Below are 15,147 nucleotides of genomic sequence, written 5' to 3' on the forward strand. Positions count from 1 at the left end.
TAGATGAAGATGAAATGGGGGATACGATACTGCGTGAAGAGTTTGACAGAGCACTGAAAGACCTGAGTCGAAACAAGGCCCCGGGAGTAGACAGCATTCCATTAAAACTACTGACGGCCTTGGGAGAGCCAGTCATGACAAAACTCTACCATCTGGTGATCAAGATGTATGAGACAGCTGAAATACCCTCAGACTTCAAGAAGAATATAATAATTCCAATCCCAAAGAGCACAGATGTTGACAGATGTGAAAATTACCGAACTATCAGTTTAATAAGTCACAGCTGCAAAATACTAATGCGAATTCTTTACAGACGAACGGAAAAACTGGTAGAAGCGGACCTCGGGGAAAATCGTGGCAGGGGTAAAATACAGGGAGCGAAAGGCTTTTTACAATTTGTACAGAAACCAGATGGCAGTTATAAGAGTCGAGGGCCATGAAAGGGAAGCAGTGGTTGGGAAAGGAGTGAGACAGGGTTGTAGCCTCTCCCCGATGTTATTCAATCTGTATATTGAGCAAGCAGTAAAGGAAACAAAAGAAAAATTCGGAGGAGATATTAAAATTCATGGAGAAGAAGTAAAAACTTTGAGGTTCGCCGATGACATTGTAATTCTGTCAGAGACAGCAAAGGACTTGGAAAAGCAGTTGAACGGAATGGACAGTGTGTAGAAAGGAGGATATAAGATGAACATCAACAAAAGCAAAACGAGAATAATGGAATGCAGTCAAATTAAATCGGGTGATGCTGAGGGAATTAGATTAGGAAATGAGGCACTTAAAGTAGTAAAGGAGTTTTGCTATTTAGGGAGTAAAATAACTGATGATGGTCGAAGTAGAGAGGATATAAAATGTGGACTGGCAATGGAAAGGAAATCGTTTCTGAAGAAGAGAAATTTGTTAACATTGAGTATAGATTTAAGTTTCAGGAAGTCATTTCTGAAAGTATTTGTATGGAGTGTAGCCATGTATGGAAGTGAAACATGGACGATAACTAGTATGGACAAGAAGAGAATAGAAGCTTTCGAAATGTGGTGCTACAGAAGAATGCTGAAGATAAGGTGGGTAGATCACATAACTAATGAGGAGGTATTGAATAGGATTAGGGAGAAGAGAAGTTTGTGGCACAAATTGACTAGAAGAAGGGATCGGTTGGTAGGACATGTTTTGAGGCATCAAGGGATCACAAATTTAGCATTGGAGGGCAGTGTGGAGGGTAAAAATCGTAGAGGGAGACCAAGAGATGAATACACTAAGCAGATTCAGAAGGATGTAGGTTGCAGTAGGTACTGGGAGATGAAGAAGCTTGCACAGGATAGAGTAGCATGGAGAGCTGCATCAAACCAGTCTCAGGACTGAAGACCACAACAACAACAACAACAACAGTGGCCTACCCTTGGACTGTGTGGAAATGTGAGGGCGGGCATACTCGTCGTCATAGTTGCAGTCGGCCACGTCCGATAACCACAAGGCAGGATCTCCATATTGTGCACTGAGCTCATTATAACCCCTTCACTTTTGCGTCTGTTTGATATATGTCTGCTTGTGTCTGTATATGTGCGGATGGATAAGTGTGTGTGTGTGTGTGTGTGTGTGTGCGAGTGTATGCCCGTCCTTTTTTACCCCTAAGGTAAGTCTTTCCACTCCCGGGACTGGAGTGACTCCTTACCCTCTCCCTTAAAACCCACATCCATTCGTCTTTCCCTCTCCTTCCCTCTTTCCTGATGAAGCAACCATTGGTTGCGAAAGCTAGAATTTTGTGTGTATGTTTGTGTTTGTTTGTGTGTCTATCGACGTGCCAGTGCTTTCGTTTGGTTAGTCACATCATCTTTGTTTTTAGATATATTTTTCCCACGTGGAATGTTTCCCTCTATTATATTCATAATATATAATCGAAAGAAACATTCCACATGGGAAAAATATATTAAAAAGATGCTGTGACTTACCAAACGGGAAAGCGCTGGTAGATACACACAATAAAAAGCACACAAAAACACACACAAATATCAAGTTTTCGCAACCCACGGTTGCTTCATCAGGAAAGAGGGAAGGAGAGGGAAAGACAAAAGGATGTGGGTTTTAAGGGAGAGGATAAGGAGTCATTCCAATCCCGGGAGCAGAAAGACTTACCTTGGGGGGAAAAAGGGACAGGCATACACTTGCGCACACACACACATATCCATCCGCACATACGCAGACTCAAGCAGACATATGTAAAGGCAAAGAGTTTGGGCAGAGATGTCAGTTGAGGTGGAAGTATGGAAGCAAAGATGATGTTGAGTGACAAGTTATGTACGAGGGGCGGCAACTTGAAATTAGCGGAGGTTGAGGCCAGGTGGGTAATGGGAAGAGAGGGTATATTGAAGGGCAAGTTCCCATCTCCGAAGTTCTGATAGGTTGGTGTTAGTGGGAAGTATCCAGATAACCCGGTCAGTGTAACACTGTGCCAAGAAGTGCTGGCCGTGCACCAAGGCATGTTTAGCCACAGGGTGATCCTCATTACCAAAAAACACTGTCTGCCTGTGTCTGTTCATGTGAATGGACAGTTTGTTGCTGGTCGTTCCCACATAGAAGGCTTCACAGTGTAGGCAGGTGAGTTGGTAAATCACGTGGGTGCTTTCACACGTGGTTCTGCCTTTGATCATGTACACCTTCCGGGTTACAGGACTGGAGTAGGTGGTGGTGGGAGGGTGCATGGGACAGGTTTTACACCAGGGGCTGTTACAAGGGTAGGAGCCGGAGGGTAGGGAAGGTGGTTTGGTGACTTCATAGGGATGAACCAAGAGGTTACGAAGGTTAGATGGACAGCGGAAAGACACTGTTGGTGGAGTGGGGAGGATTTCATGAAGGATGGATCTCATTTCAGGGCAGGATTTGAGGAAGTCGTATCCCTGCTGGACAGCCACATTCAGAGTCTGATCCAGTCCTGGAAAGTATCCTGTCACAAGTGGGGCACTTTTGGAGGTCTTCTGTGGGAGGTTCTGAGTTTGAGGGGAAGGGATTTGGGACTGGAGCAGATTCATTTGCCATGAAGACCTAAGCTGTAGGGAAGGGGTCGTTTGATATGAAATGGGTGGCAGCTGTCATAATGGAGGTACTGTTGCTTGTTGGTGGGTTTGATGTGAACGGATGTGTGAAGCTGGCCATTGGACAGATGGAGGTCAACGTTGAGGAAAGTGGCATGGGATTTGGAGTAGGACCAGGTGAATCTGATGGAACCAAAGGAGTTGAGGTTGGAGAGGTGAGTCCAGATCATGAAGATGTCATCAATAAATCTGTACCAAACTTTGGGTTGGCAGGTCTGGGTAACCAAGAAGGCTTCCTCTAAGCAACCCATAAGTAGGTTGGCATATGAGGTGGCCATCCTGGTACCCATGGCTGCTCCCTTTAATTGTTGGTATGTCTGACCTTCAAAAGTGAAGAAGTTGTGAGTTAGGATGAAGCTGGCTAAGGTAATGAGGAAAGAGGTTTTAGGTAGGGTGGCAGGTGATCGGCGTGAAAGGAAGGGGGCTTGGTACCCAGCTACAATGGGGTAGACGGGATGTTTGGGTTTGTGAATTTTAGGAAGTAGGTAGAAGGTAAGGGTGCGGGGTGTTGGTGGGGTCAGGAGGTTGATGGAGTCAGGTGAAAGGTTTTGTAGGGGGCTTAAGGTTCTGAGTATTCCTTGAATCTCCGCCTGGACATCAGGAATGGGATTACCTTGGCAAACTTTGTATGTAGTGTTGTCTGAAAGCTGACGCAGTCCCTCAGCCACATACTCCCGACGATCAAGTACCACGGTCGTGGAACCCTTGTCTGCCGGAAGAATGACGATGGATTGGTCAGCTTTTAGATCACAGATTGCCTGGGCTTCAGCTGTGGTGATGTTGGGAGTAGGATTAAGGTTTTTCAAGAAGGATTGAGAGGCAAGGCTGGAAGTCAGAAATTTCTGGAAGGTTTGGAGAGGGTGATTTTGAGGAAGAGGAGGTGGGTCCCGCTGTGATGGAGGATGGAACTGTTTCAGGCAGGGTTCAATTTGGATAGTGTCTTGGGGAGTTGGAGTCCACGTGGGAAAAATATATATAAAAACAAAGATGCTGTAACTTACCAAACGAGAAAGTGCTGGTATGTTGATAGACACAATAAAAGTGTCTATCAACATACCAGCTCTTTCTCGTTTGGTAAGTTACAGTGTCTTTGTTTATATCAGTGTACTACACTGATAGCTCCAAACAAGGGAATTCCCTTGACTCCTCTGTCATGTTCTCTGACCATGTCACCAGGATTCGCCTTCCTGGCAACTATACTATTTTCTCAGCAGAGCTCCACGCGATCCTGAAGGCACTGGGCTGGATGTGCCATATTCAGGGCAAACAGTTTTTCATTTGCTCCGATTCCCTTAGTGCCTGTGCCTTACAATTTCTACAGAACCTGTACCCATCTGAGGAGTTGGTCCAGCTGATATATGATGACCAACTGTACTCACTTCAATGGCATGTGGGAGCGGGGTGGGCGCTGGGGACCTGTGTGCATTTGTGTTGGAGAGCAGTAGAGCAGAAAATGGAAGGGGTAGTCTGAGTATCAATGTAAGTGTATCTCCAGAGAGAGAGAGAGAGAGAGAGAGAGAGAGAGAGAGAGAGAGAGAGAGTGTGTGTGTGTGTGTGTGTGTGTGTGTGTGTGTGTGTCTATATACATGAGATGAAATGCAATGATTAATGTCAATATTTAAACACAGAGAAATTTACATACCTTTTTGTGGCAGCCTGTCCAGAGAGGTGCCAGATTGCTGGGATAGAATTGATTCCTGCTTACTTTGTTTAGCATGTCATAGTCAAGCCAGATGCCTTCTTCATCATTCCACAATACTGCATCAATTGCTTCTAATATTTCATTCATTTTTGCTGTGTAATAACCAGCTTCCTCCGTATTTCCCAGTGAGGTATGAAATTCAGATAAAATTCTGGCATTCATGCATAAAAACGCATTCAAATCAACTGGTATAATATATCTTGTATGTGTGTTAGAGAGATTTCCTGTAGTGTGCAAAAAGAAATGATCACAATCTTGTTATCATATATCCTATAAACTATCATAAAAATGTAAGTATCTGGGAGTATTACTAATGAGAAGACAGATGTTTTAAGTATTTTGGATAATATCTCACCATTTTATTTTTAATATTTAAGCTGTATGCACATTGAGAAACTTAAGACATTGTTAATATGAACATTAGTGTTAACCAAAATTTACATCCTCAAACCCAAATTTTCTGATAAATTATGGAAGGAGTGAATGATAAGATGCTACTTTAATTTAATTTTGGAATTTTGGGAGCATCAACTTCCTTGCATGACTTTAGAATGAAAATATGAAACTGCCTTGTGAGCCCTAGGCAGAGACTGTACCAAAATTATTTTAGGTTGTTATAGTGTTGAATTTAACAGTTCATTAGGACCATTTAAGAAAAACTTGTGTTTTTTTTTTTTTTTTTTTTTTCAGGGGACATTTATTTAATTAACAAGCAAGCTGAGAGGAAAAAATTTCTTACAGTTAGAAAATTTTGTACAGTTCTGAATGTATTTTAAGACAGTCTGACAGTCTTTGCATATACATACAGTTTGTGGTACTTTATCAATTGCTGGGAATAGGAAAACATTTTTCTCTTCCAAAACTTGTTTTATGCCTAAACTAGATCAGTGATATCCACTGTAGTGTGTTTTATAAAATGTGCCATTATACAGAGCATTATAGAATTCTTGTTCTGGCTGGTGCATAAGACTGAAGAAAGCTCAAGTCTCAACCCTCTCTTGTCAATCTGTCTTGTCTCTCTACCAAATAATGCAGGAGAAAATTTTATGTTGCAGATGTGATTTTATTTGCACCTCTTCCTGTTTCTGTTTCACACCAAATATGATGAAAAATGTTATCAGTGCTAAATCAAACAATGGAAACTCCAGTTAGGAATATCAACAATGTAGGAAAAGATAGATTGCTACTTATCATAAAGATTGCACATTAAATTGCAGACAGAGACAATTAAAAGACACTCTCACAAAGCTTTTGGCCACAACCTTCATCAGAAAGAGAGAAATGCACAACATTCATACATATAAGTAAGCATGGCACACCTCATGCATACTTGACGGCCAATTCCAACAGCTCTAGCACGAAATGCTGGAGTTGGCATTTGCGCATGAGGTGCCCTTGCTTGTGTATAAGAAGGTGTGTGTTTCTCTTTTTCTGATGAAGGCTATGGCCTAAAACTTTGTGAAAAAGATATTTAGTTGTGACTGTGTGCAACTTAACATGTCATCTTTACAGTAAGTAGCAATCTATCTTTTCCTACATTGTTAATGTTATTAGTATTTTGTTTTGGTTCATGTACACCACAGTTTGATTATAGAATGGTACCTGTCAAGTGACAAGATTTCTCCAGTAGACAACTTTGGCAGCAGTTGATTTTGTTGTATGTTGAAGACAACTTTTACAGTTTCTTCAGGGTACGAGGCTCGTTCAATAAGTAATGCCCCACATTTTTTTTTTCTCAGAACATATTTGTTGTTAAGAGTCAGAATTTGGTGACAATATTCATCACTATGTCTTGTCCATTTTTCTATGTAGTCTGCATCACATTCTATGGCCGTACGCCAACTTTGTGGAAGAGCATGTATTCCCTGCTGGTGAAAGCTGTTGTCCTGTGGGTGTACCCATGTTTTTACTGCATTACTGACACTCTCACCATCTTCAAAGTGTGTTCCCTGTAGAGAATTGTTAAGTGACCCAGGTCTGGACTGTAGGGTGGATGAGGAAATGATGTCCAACCCAATTTAGCGATGTGTTCCCGGGTTCTCAAGCTTGTATGTGGGTGTACATTATGCTGTTGGAGCAAGATTTATTCTGTATTCTTATTTGATCAAACACATCGGACGCAGTTCTCGAGTTTATTCAGAGTCTTCTCGTATGCCTCTGAATTGATGGTTGACGCTCTTGGCATCACATCCACAAGAATGATGCAATCACAATCCCAGAAGACTGTCACCAAGAGTTTCCAGTCAGCTGGGGTTGTCTTGAATTTCTTCTTTTGTGGTGAATGAGGATGATAACACTGCATGGACTGCCTTTTTGTTTCCAGCGCAAAGTGGTGCACCCAGCTTTTTTCCCCCATAACGATCCATAGCAGAAAGGCCTCTCTGTCGGTCTGAGAATGCTCAAAATTCAGGTGAAATGGCCTTTCTTTGAATCTTGTGGTCCACTGCGAGCATTTGTGGAACCAATTGTGAGCACCTCTTTGCATATCCAAGAGTCTTGATCACTGCAGATACACTTCCAATGCCGACCGACAACTGTAGAGCCAATTGTTGAGTTGTGATGTGCCAGTTGGCACGAATAATGGCATCTGCACGATTCAGCATGTCTGGAGCAGTGACTGTGACAGGATGTCCTGAGTGTGTCTGATTATGGAGCTCTGTTTCTGCGTTTCCTGAGGCTGTAACTTTCTTTGCCCATTGCCCAACTATACTCCTATCAACTGTAGCATCATCATACACTGCACACAAAAGTTTATGGGTGTTCACCATGGTTTTTTTTCTGCACACAAGAATTCAATAACAGCACACTGTTTATAACATGAGTCGTATGTGGACGCCATTTTGACACTGTACTATGGCTCTGGTATCTGCCAGAACCGTTCAAATCTTCACCGGTGCAAAGAACAAACATCAAATGTGAAGGACCAACAAGGATGTTTGTCTATGTATATTAATGGCTTTTTAAATAGATGTGGGGCATTACTTATTGAACAACCCTTGTATTTGTTCGTGATGCTGTGGAACGTCTTTGCATGGGCTTAATGCTGGCACAAGTAAGTTTTACACACTTCCAGACATTCTTCAATTTCTGTAACCTTCATTTTCAGTTCAAACTCATTGCAAGTTGAACAGGTGTCACTGTGAGGATCACCAAAGCTGAGATTAAAATTCTTATAGAATATTGTCTTAAATTTTGGCATAGGACAGCTTTTATCGCTTGCTCAGCCCTCTCCTTTGCAAAAATTTTCCACATTATATTTACATTTAATTTTGGTGTTGGATATTGTCAACTCATTTTACCTCTGCTATAGTAACATTCTCTACACTTTTACTTCAAAATATGATCTTTTGACTTGTTGTGTCGTAACTATGTCAGCCTGAGTTGCTCTCGATCCACCTCTTCATTGCTATAGTGTAATCCCACGTTCCTGATAGTGACAAGTAATCTGGCTTAAGCAATCATGTGATACACCCGTTATTTTTTAAATGGAGCAGCACAAACTGATGCTTGGGATACATCTCAAATTTCTATCTTATCTTTGATAGACAAATTTACAACATACCTAGCTGGTGCTGAAATATACATGTATTACAGAAAGAATGCATCTTGCTTGCATCTATCTCCTGAAGAATGTAATAGATTACTGAAACATGGCAAGTCAATGCAAGAGAGTTTGCTTGCATGACAGTCTTTCCCACCATGGTTGCTTGCCTCACTTCTTTCGGCATGCTGAGTCAATATTGGGCCCAGCATTTTGCTTTGAATATTGAGCTGATTTTGCTTTGGAGATATTCGATTGCTTTCTTTCTCTTCTTTTACACCCACTAAATGTTTCACTCACAGCAATATTATATTCACCTTCATCTTCTGTATTCACTATTTAACACAACTCTAGTCTAATACACTCACCTTCCACAAGATGGTGGTAAATGACAACCAACTCACATAACAGCTATCATCAACAAATGTAGTTTAATGCTGCCAATGCAAACTAAATAGACACCCAGTGTGTTGCCTAACGGAGCTCCCATCAGCCACCACACTGGTTGTCAGCTTAGTAAGAATGCACAGTGATATTCCCTGCCATCTATCACCAAGCAAAGCAACTATTCCAGGAGTGCCTTAACAAAGTCGAAAAAGTACTTTTTCTGACATCTATTACACATTAAGCAAATTATGAGAAAATTCAGCGATACCTCTAATATCTTGCACAAACTAAGTACCATAAAGCAAGTTCTGAGAAGACCGCTACATATACACGAGGTGCGATTTCCCAAAACAGGCTGTATTATTTGTTCTACAAGTGTGGAATAAAGCAAGTTTTGCTAAAGCTGGCTGCATAGTCTTGTAGAGGGTGTTGAACAGTATGTATTAGGAAAAAACTATCTTTTTTTATTTAAACAAAAATGCATAAAGCCAGTTTTGTGAAATTGGTCCTCACTTGATAATCACTTTTATTATTAAACACCAGCATCATTAGGGGTAAATATATTGACACATAAGTGTAATAATCCCAAAATACCTGAAATGGCTACTTCAAGATATTTGGTTAATAGCCTAATGTAACATTCTTACTTCATTCTTTTGTAATGTTTTTTGACCTTTGATACATTGCCTGGAAAGATTGTGGTATAGGTCAGTATTGAGAGAAATCCTGCAAAGTTTGCTAGCAATCGCATATGCCTGTCAAAACAATGAAAGAGGTTTCTAAGTGCAAGGCATGCGGAACTCTACTTTTTGGCTACCTATCTGATCCAGATGCTACTGCCAATTTATTTTTTTATGCATACATATGCACAGGAACTTCAGACATGCAGCCACGTCCACATGTATACTCTGCAAACCAGTGTGAATTGCATGGCAGAGGGTACTTCCCATTCCATTAGCATATGAAGTGTGGGAAGGAAGACTGCTTAAATATCTTTGTGGATACTGTAATCAGCCTAATATGGTACTTCATCAGTTGCCTTTCGGGGCAGTTGATGTTTATCTGAAAATGTCTGCTAGTTCTGGTTTTTTTACATTTGCATGGCATTCTCCCTGTTATTATACAAATGTGTGACTGTTCCTACTGTCCTCCAATGTATTCATAAATAGCCCCTGGTAGTACTCTATGGCACATGTTACACATACTTCAGCAGTATTCTAGGACAATTCGTACAAGTGTTTTGATGGCAATGTCTTTTGAATACTACAGTATTTCCCTAGTATCCCACCAATGAAATGAAAAGTGAAATGAAAGCTGTTAACTGCTTCCACCCTGATTGATCTTATCATTCCATTTAAAAAATGTAGGAAAAGATAGATTGCTACTTGCCATAAAGAAAACATGGTAGGTTGCAGACAGGCACAGTAAAAGACACATATATAGAAACTTTTGGCCACAGTCTTCATCAGCAAAAGAGAAACACTCTCCATTCATAGACACAAGCAAGCACACCTCGCACATACATGACCGTCCACCCTGGGAGCTCAGACCAGAATGGAACTATCACATGGGATGCAGCAATGTGGAAGGGGCAAAGAAGGGAAAGGGATAGTAGTGTATGATTGGAGGCAGAGAGGAGCACTGTCTGGTAGGGTGTGCTGGGACTAGAATGGTGCAGCATCAGGAGGTTGTGGGGCAGGGAGATGAGAAAAAAAGGAGCAAAAAAAAGGAAGGAGCGTGGAAAGATGGACTTGTGTATTGTCAGTGGGCAGCAAACAAAGAGGGTGGGAGATGAGAATGTGGAGGGGATGACAGGACAGAGGGGGTGGAAACTGTTGGCTGGAAGGTGTGGGGACAATATGTTGCTGTAGGTAGTGTCTGGGATAATTATGGGAGTGGAGAATGTATTGTAAGGATAACTCCCATCTGCACAGTTCAGGAAAGCTGGCGGTGGAAGATGATCCAGTTGACCCAAATAATGAAGCAACCATTGAAATCAAGCATGTTATTTTCGGCAGCCGGTTGTGCTACAGGTTGGTCTACTTGCTGTTTGCCACAATTTGGTGGTGGCTGTTCATTCAGGTGGACAGCTGGTTGTTAGTCATACCAATATAAAAAGTTGTGCAGTGATTGCAGCAGAGCTGATAGATGATGTGGCTGCTTTCACAGTTGGCTGGGCCCCTGATGGGGAAGGATATACTTGTGACAGGACTGGAAAAGGAAGTGGTGGGAGGATGGATTGGGCAGGTCTTGCACCTGGGTCTTCCACAGGGACATGATCCTTGTGGCAAGAGGTTGGGACTGGAAATGGGATAGAGATGGACTAGGATGTTTTGGAGGTTGGGTGGGCAATGGAACACCACATTATCAGGGGTGGAAAGGGACTCGGATAGGATATCCCTCATTTTGGGGCATGATGGTATGCAATGAAAGCCTAGGTGAAGGATGTAGTTTAGGAGGCTAAGACGGTCTCCTCTAGATGGTCCATAAACAGATTGGCATGGGAGGCTGTCAGATCTTCATGATCTGGACTCAGGGCCAGACACCCTATCTTCATTCCTTCACAATCTCAACACTTTCTCTCCCATCTGCTTCACCTGATCCTCCACAACCCAGTGTGCTACCTTCCTGGACGTTGACCACCTCTTCTCTGATGGCTCCATCCTCACCCCTGTCCACATCAAACACACCAATAACCAACAGTACTAGCATTTTGACAGCTGTCATCCATTTCACACCAAAAAATCCCTCCTGTGCAGCCTGTCTGCCTGGGGATAGCATATGTGTAATGACGATATCCCGTGCCCAGTATGCTGAGGGTCTCACGAAGGCCTTCACAGAGAGGCACTATCCATAGACGTAGTCTACAAACAGATCTCCTGTGCTACTTCCACTCACACTCCCAATCCTCTCACCACCCCTAAGAACCAGCCACACAGGAGTGCCCCCTTTGTCACCCAGTACCATCCCGGAATGGAAAAACTGAACCACACCCTTCACCAGAACTTTGATTATCTATCATCATGCCCTTAAATGAGGGACACACTATGCGAGATCCTTCCAAACCCTGCTAAAGTGGTGTTCCATCACCCACCTGACCCCCAAAATATTCTAGTCCATCCCTATGTCACTTCCAGTCCCAAATCCTTACCACAAGGATCATATCACTGTGGAAGACACAGGTGGAAGACCTGCTGAATCCACCCACCCATCAATTTCTATTCCAGTCCTATCAAAGGCTTATCCTTCCCCTCAGAGGCCTGGCCATTTGTAAGAGCAGCCATGTCATATGTCTGCACTGCTTCATTGCAATCACTGCACAGCCTCTTATATTTGTATGACTATCAACCACCTGTCCACTAGGATGAATGGCAACTGCCAAATTGTGTGCCAGAGCACAGTAGACCACCCTGTGGCATAACATGCAGCTGAACACAATACAGTTGATTTCAACGGTTGCTTCATTGCCCGAGCTGTCTGGACCCTTCCCTCCATCACGAGCATTTCTGAACTGCGCAAATGGAAGTTATCATTACAACACCTTCTCTGCTCCCGTAACTATTCTGGCCTCAACCAATGGTAATATACTTTCCCCACCCTTTCCACCCAACAGTTTCCACCCCCCTTTACCCAACAGTTTCCCCACCTTCTGTCTTGTCATCTTCTCCCATTCTCATCTCCCACTATCTTTGCTTGCTGCCCTCTGACAACACACCTGTCCATCTTTCCCCACTCCTTTCCTTTTTGCTCCTTCTTCCCCATCTCCCTGCCCCACAACCTCCTGACAGTGCATGTGTTAGCATGTTAGTCCCTGCACACTCTGCCAGACAACATTCCTCTGTGCCCCCACCTGTGCATTACTATCCCTTCCACTCATCACCCCCTCCAGATTGCTGCTTGTATCCCATGTGATAGTTGTATCCCTGCCCAAGCTGTGGGAGCTGGCAGTCGTGTGTGCGTGAGGTGTACTTGCTTGTGTGTGTGTGTGTGAATAGTTTGCATTTCTCTTTTGCTGATGAAGTCTGTGGCTGAAAGCTTTGTGTAAGTGGCTTTTTAATTGTGCCTGTATGCAACTTAACACGTCTTCTTCACGATAAGTAGCAAACTACCTTTTTCTATAGTGTTGATATTCCGGAGTTTCCATTGTTTTATCATTGTGTTTCATACCCCTACAATATGTTACAACTAGCTATGTTCATGAGATGACTGATTACAGCTGTGAGTCACTGATATTGTAGCCATAGGATACAACATTAAAAAAAAATTCATTAAGTACTCAATTTTACATTTATGAACATTTGAAGCAAATGATCTTGAGCTGTGCTGCGGCTCGTGTTGGTGCCATTGCTAGGTTGGCATCATTTAGTTGGTATAGTTATGGGTGTCGTCTTCTTCATATGTTCATTGGCACTACTCTGTTTGCAAGCGTTGTCTGTCCGCTAGTGGTAGCAGCGATGGTTATTGATATCTAGTATCAGTGGTACTATCTTTGGGGCAACGTTGGGGTGTTTCTGTGTGGTGTGAGTTGGCAGTTTGGTTGGAGCAGATGAGCAGCCAGGTTGGCGCACCGCGAGAACATGCCGGGACCACTGGTGGCACGCATGCACTGCTGGATGGAAGGGCTGTAGTCGCAATGGGTAACCTTGTTGTCAACCGGACCCAGGAAGTTTAAGTTGAGTCGACCTTAATTCAAGTAGTGAAGCCTCCACCATTGTGAGATCTCACCATTTGCTTGCGTGTTGCTGCTTGCAGTGTTGCCGAGGTGAAAAGCAGTGGGTGGAGCATTGGGGGAAGGCAAACCTAATTAGCCATCCTCCACTTCTTATTGTTAATTGTTGCATTCTGTATGTTATTATTTGTGAAGTTCAACCAGCAGTATTTTTCCTGCCTAGTGGCTGCTAATGCCCTGGAGCTTAGTGTATGTTACGGCAGCGTACTTTTCCTCACTTCGCCACTGCTGTCCGGTGAGGCGTGTAGTTCGACAGCTTCCTTGATTTGTGGGATGGGTGGTGGTTCCCCCCCTCCCCCTCTTCTCTAAACACCAGAGTCTGAAGACGTAGTGCTGACCACTGGTTCCAGCTTGGGTGTGTTATTCCATCGTTGCATTGGTCACTGCGCATTATGTAGATTTGGCAAATGATTATTGGTCGTGTTTAAACTGCCACTAGTCTGAGTTACCATCTCGTGAAGTGAATGCAACTCTTGGCTGCCTGTCTCATAGTTTACAAAGTTTTGAGGGACTTTCTCAGGTTGATCCTTGGAGCAATGTCTGCGGCCCCCCTCCCCCTTTTTGTAGTGAGATTTTATGATTGTTTAAAAAAATATATATATATATATTTTAAGGACTGTAATTTCAAGTTAAAAGTTGTTTAACTGGTTCTTAAAAGATTGCTATTCAGGCTTTCAGCCATGAAAGAGTTTTTAAATTATTACTATTGGGGCCTTCAGCCGAGAAATAGTTTGAATTTGGTGTCATTAAGGCCTTCAGCCGTGGAGCACTTCTTAATTTATTGTCACCTTTTATTTGTTGTTGTTTCCAAATAAATTGTATGTGACTGAAAAATAAACTAACCAACAGCAGTTGATTACGGCCTTGTCCACAATCGTAACCCAATCCTGCCTTCCTTGGTACCAGGTCTCAACTGGTAGCAGAGCGTAGCCATGATTGTAATATTACTATTTCAGTTGTTGTTGGTTTGAACTGTAACTCTGCCAGTGTTATATGATATTTGTCTTTGGTACTGTGTTCTGATTTTGGTGACCAATTCTAATGGTGGTCAGGCAGTGACCTGGGATTGGCCTGTTGAGGAAGGACCACTTTATTTATGAGCTGGCAATAAGATGCCAGGCTATTGAGGGTAGTGTTCCGGACATAGCAGCCCGATTACGTGCTATCATGCTTCAGCCAGTTGACATCACACCAGAGGTTGTGGGTGAGACAAAGGCAGCCATTGAGTTCTTGTTTAAAGCTGTTAGTAGTCTTGAGGATAACATATGTTTCTTAGAGGGCACTGAACCTAGTGGCAGTCAGTTAGACAGGGTGGGGGCGCAGTTGATACATTTGACCAAGCGAATATCTGATTTAAGGCAATTAAAGTTAGAGGATCGTGATAAGGAATCAACAGCTGAATTAGGGTTCCTTGGTTAGTAAACTGCAGTTTAAGATCACATGCTTAGAACTTGATAGGAAGAGGATCAGAGAGCAGGATTTGTTATCGTCCGGGCGGTGCGCTAGCGAGCCTGTCGGTAACGCCCTTATGTCTCCCGAGAGGTTAGACAGGGCGTTTGCTGAATTGCCTAATCCCTTCATGCATTTGTTTCAAGACATCACAGAATTGGTAGTTGACCAACTTGAGCAAAATGAAAGGTTGTTATGGTTGTTGGTTCGCAATGAGCAACATGTTGATGCGTTTGGTGTTTTGCATCAAGTAGTT

At 42.8% G+C, this 15,147-nt stretch overlaps 1 protein-coding gene across 1 annotated transcript in view; it reads right to left on the reverse strand.

The window, feature by feature from the left end:
* The window catches only part of LOC126484278 (trehalase-like), a 325,129-nt gene that overhangs the window by 143,119 nt on the left and 166,863 nt on the right, over positions 1-15,147 (reverse strand). The window contains exon 8 of the mRNA XM_050107704.1: positions 4,726-5,009. Within this exon, the coding sequence (XP_049963661.1) occupies positions 4,726-5,009 (284 nt within the window). The remainder of the gene's footprint in view (positions 1-4,725; positions 5,010-15,147) is intronic.

The sequence above is a fragment of the Schistocerca serialis genome, chromosome 6 (assembly GCF_023864345.2).
Source record: "Schistocerca serialis cubense isolate TAMUIC-IGC-003099 chromosome 6, iqSchSeri2.2, whole genome shotgun sequence".
Classification (NCBI taxonomy): domain Eukaryota; kingdom Metazoa; phylum Arthropoda; class Insecta; order Orthoptera; family Acrididae; genus Schistocerca; species Schistocerca serialis.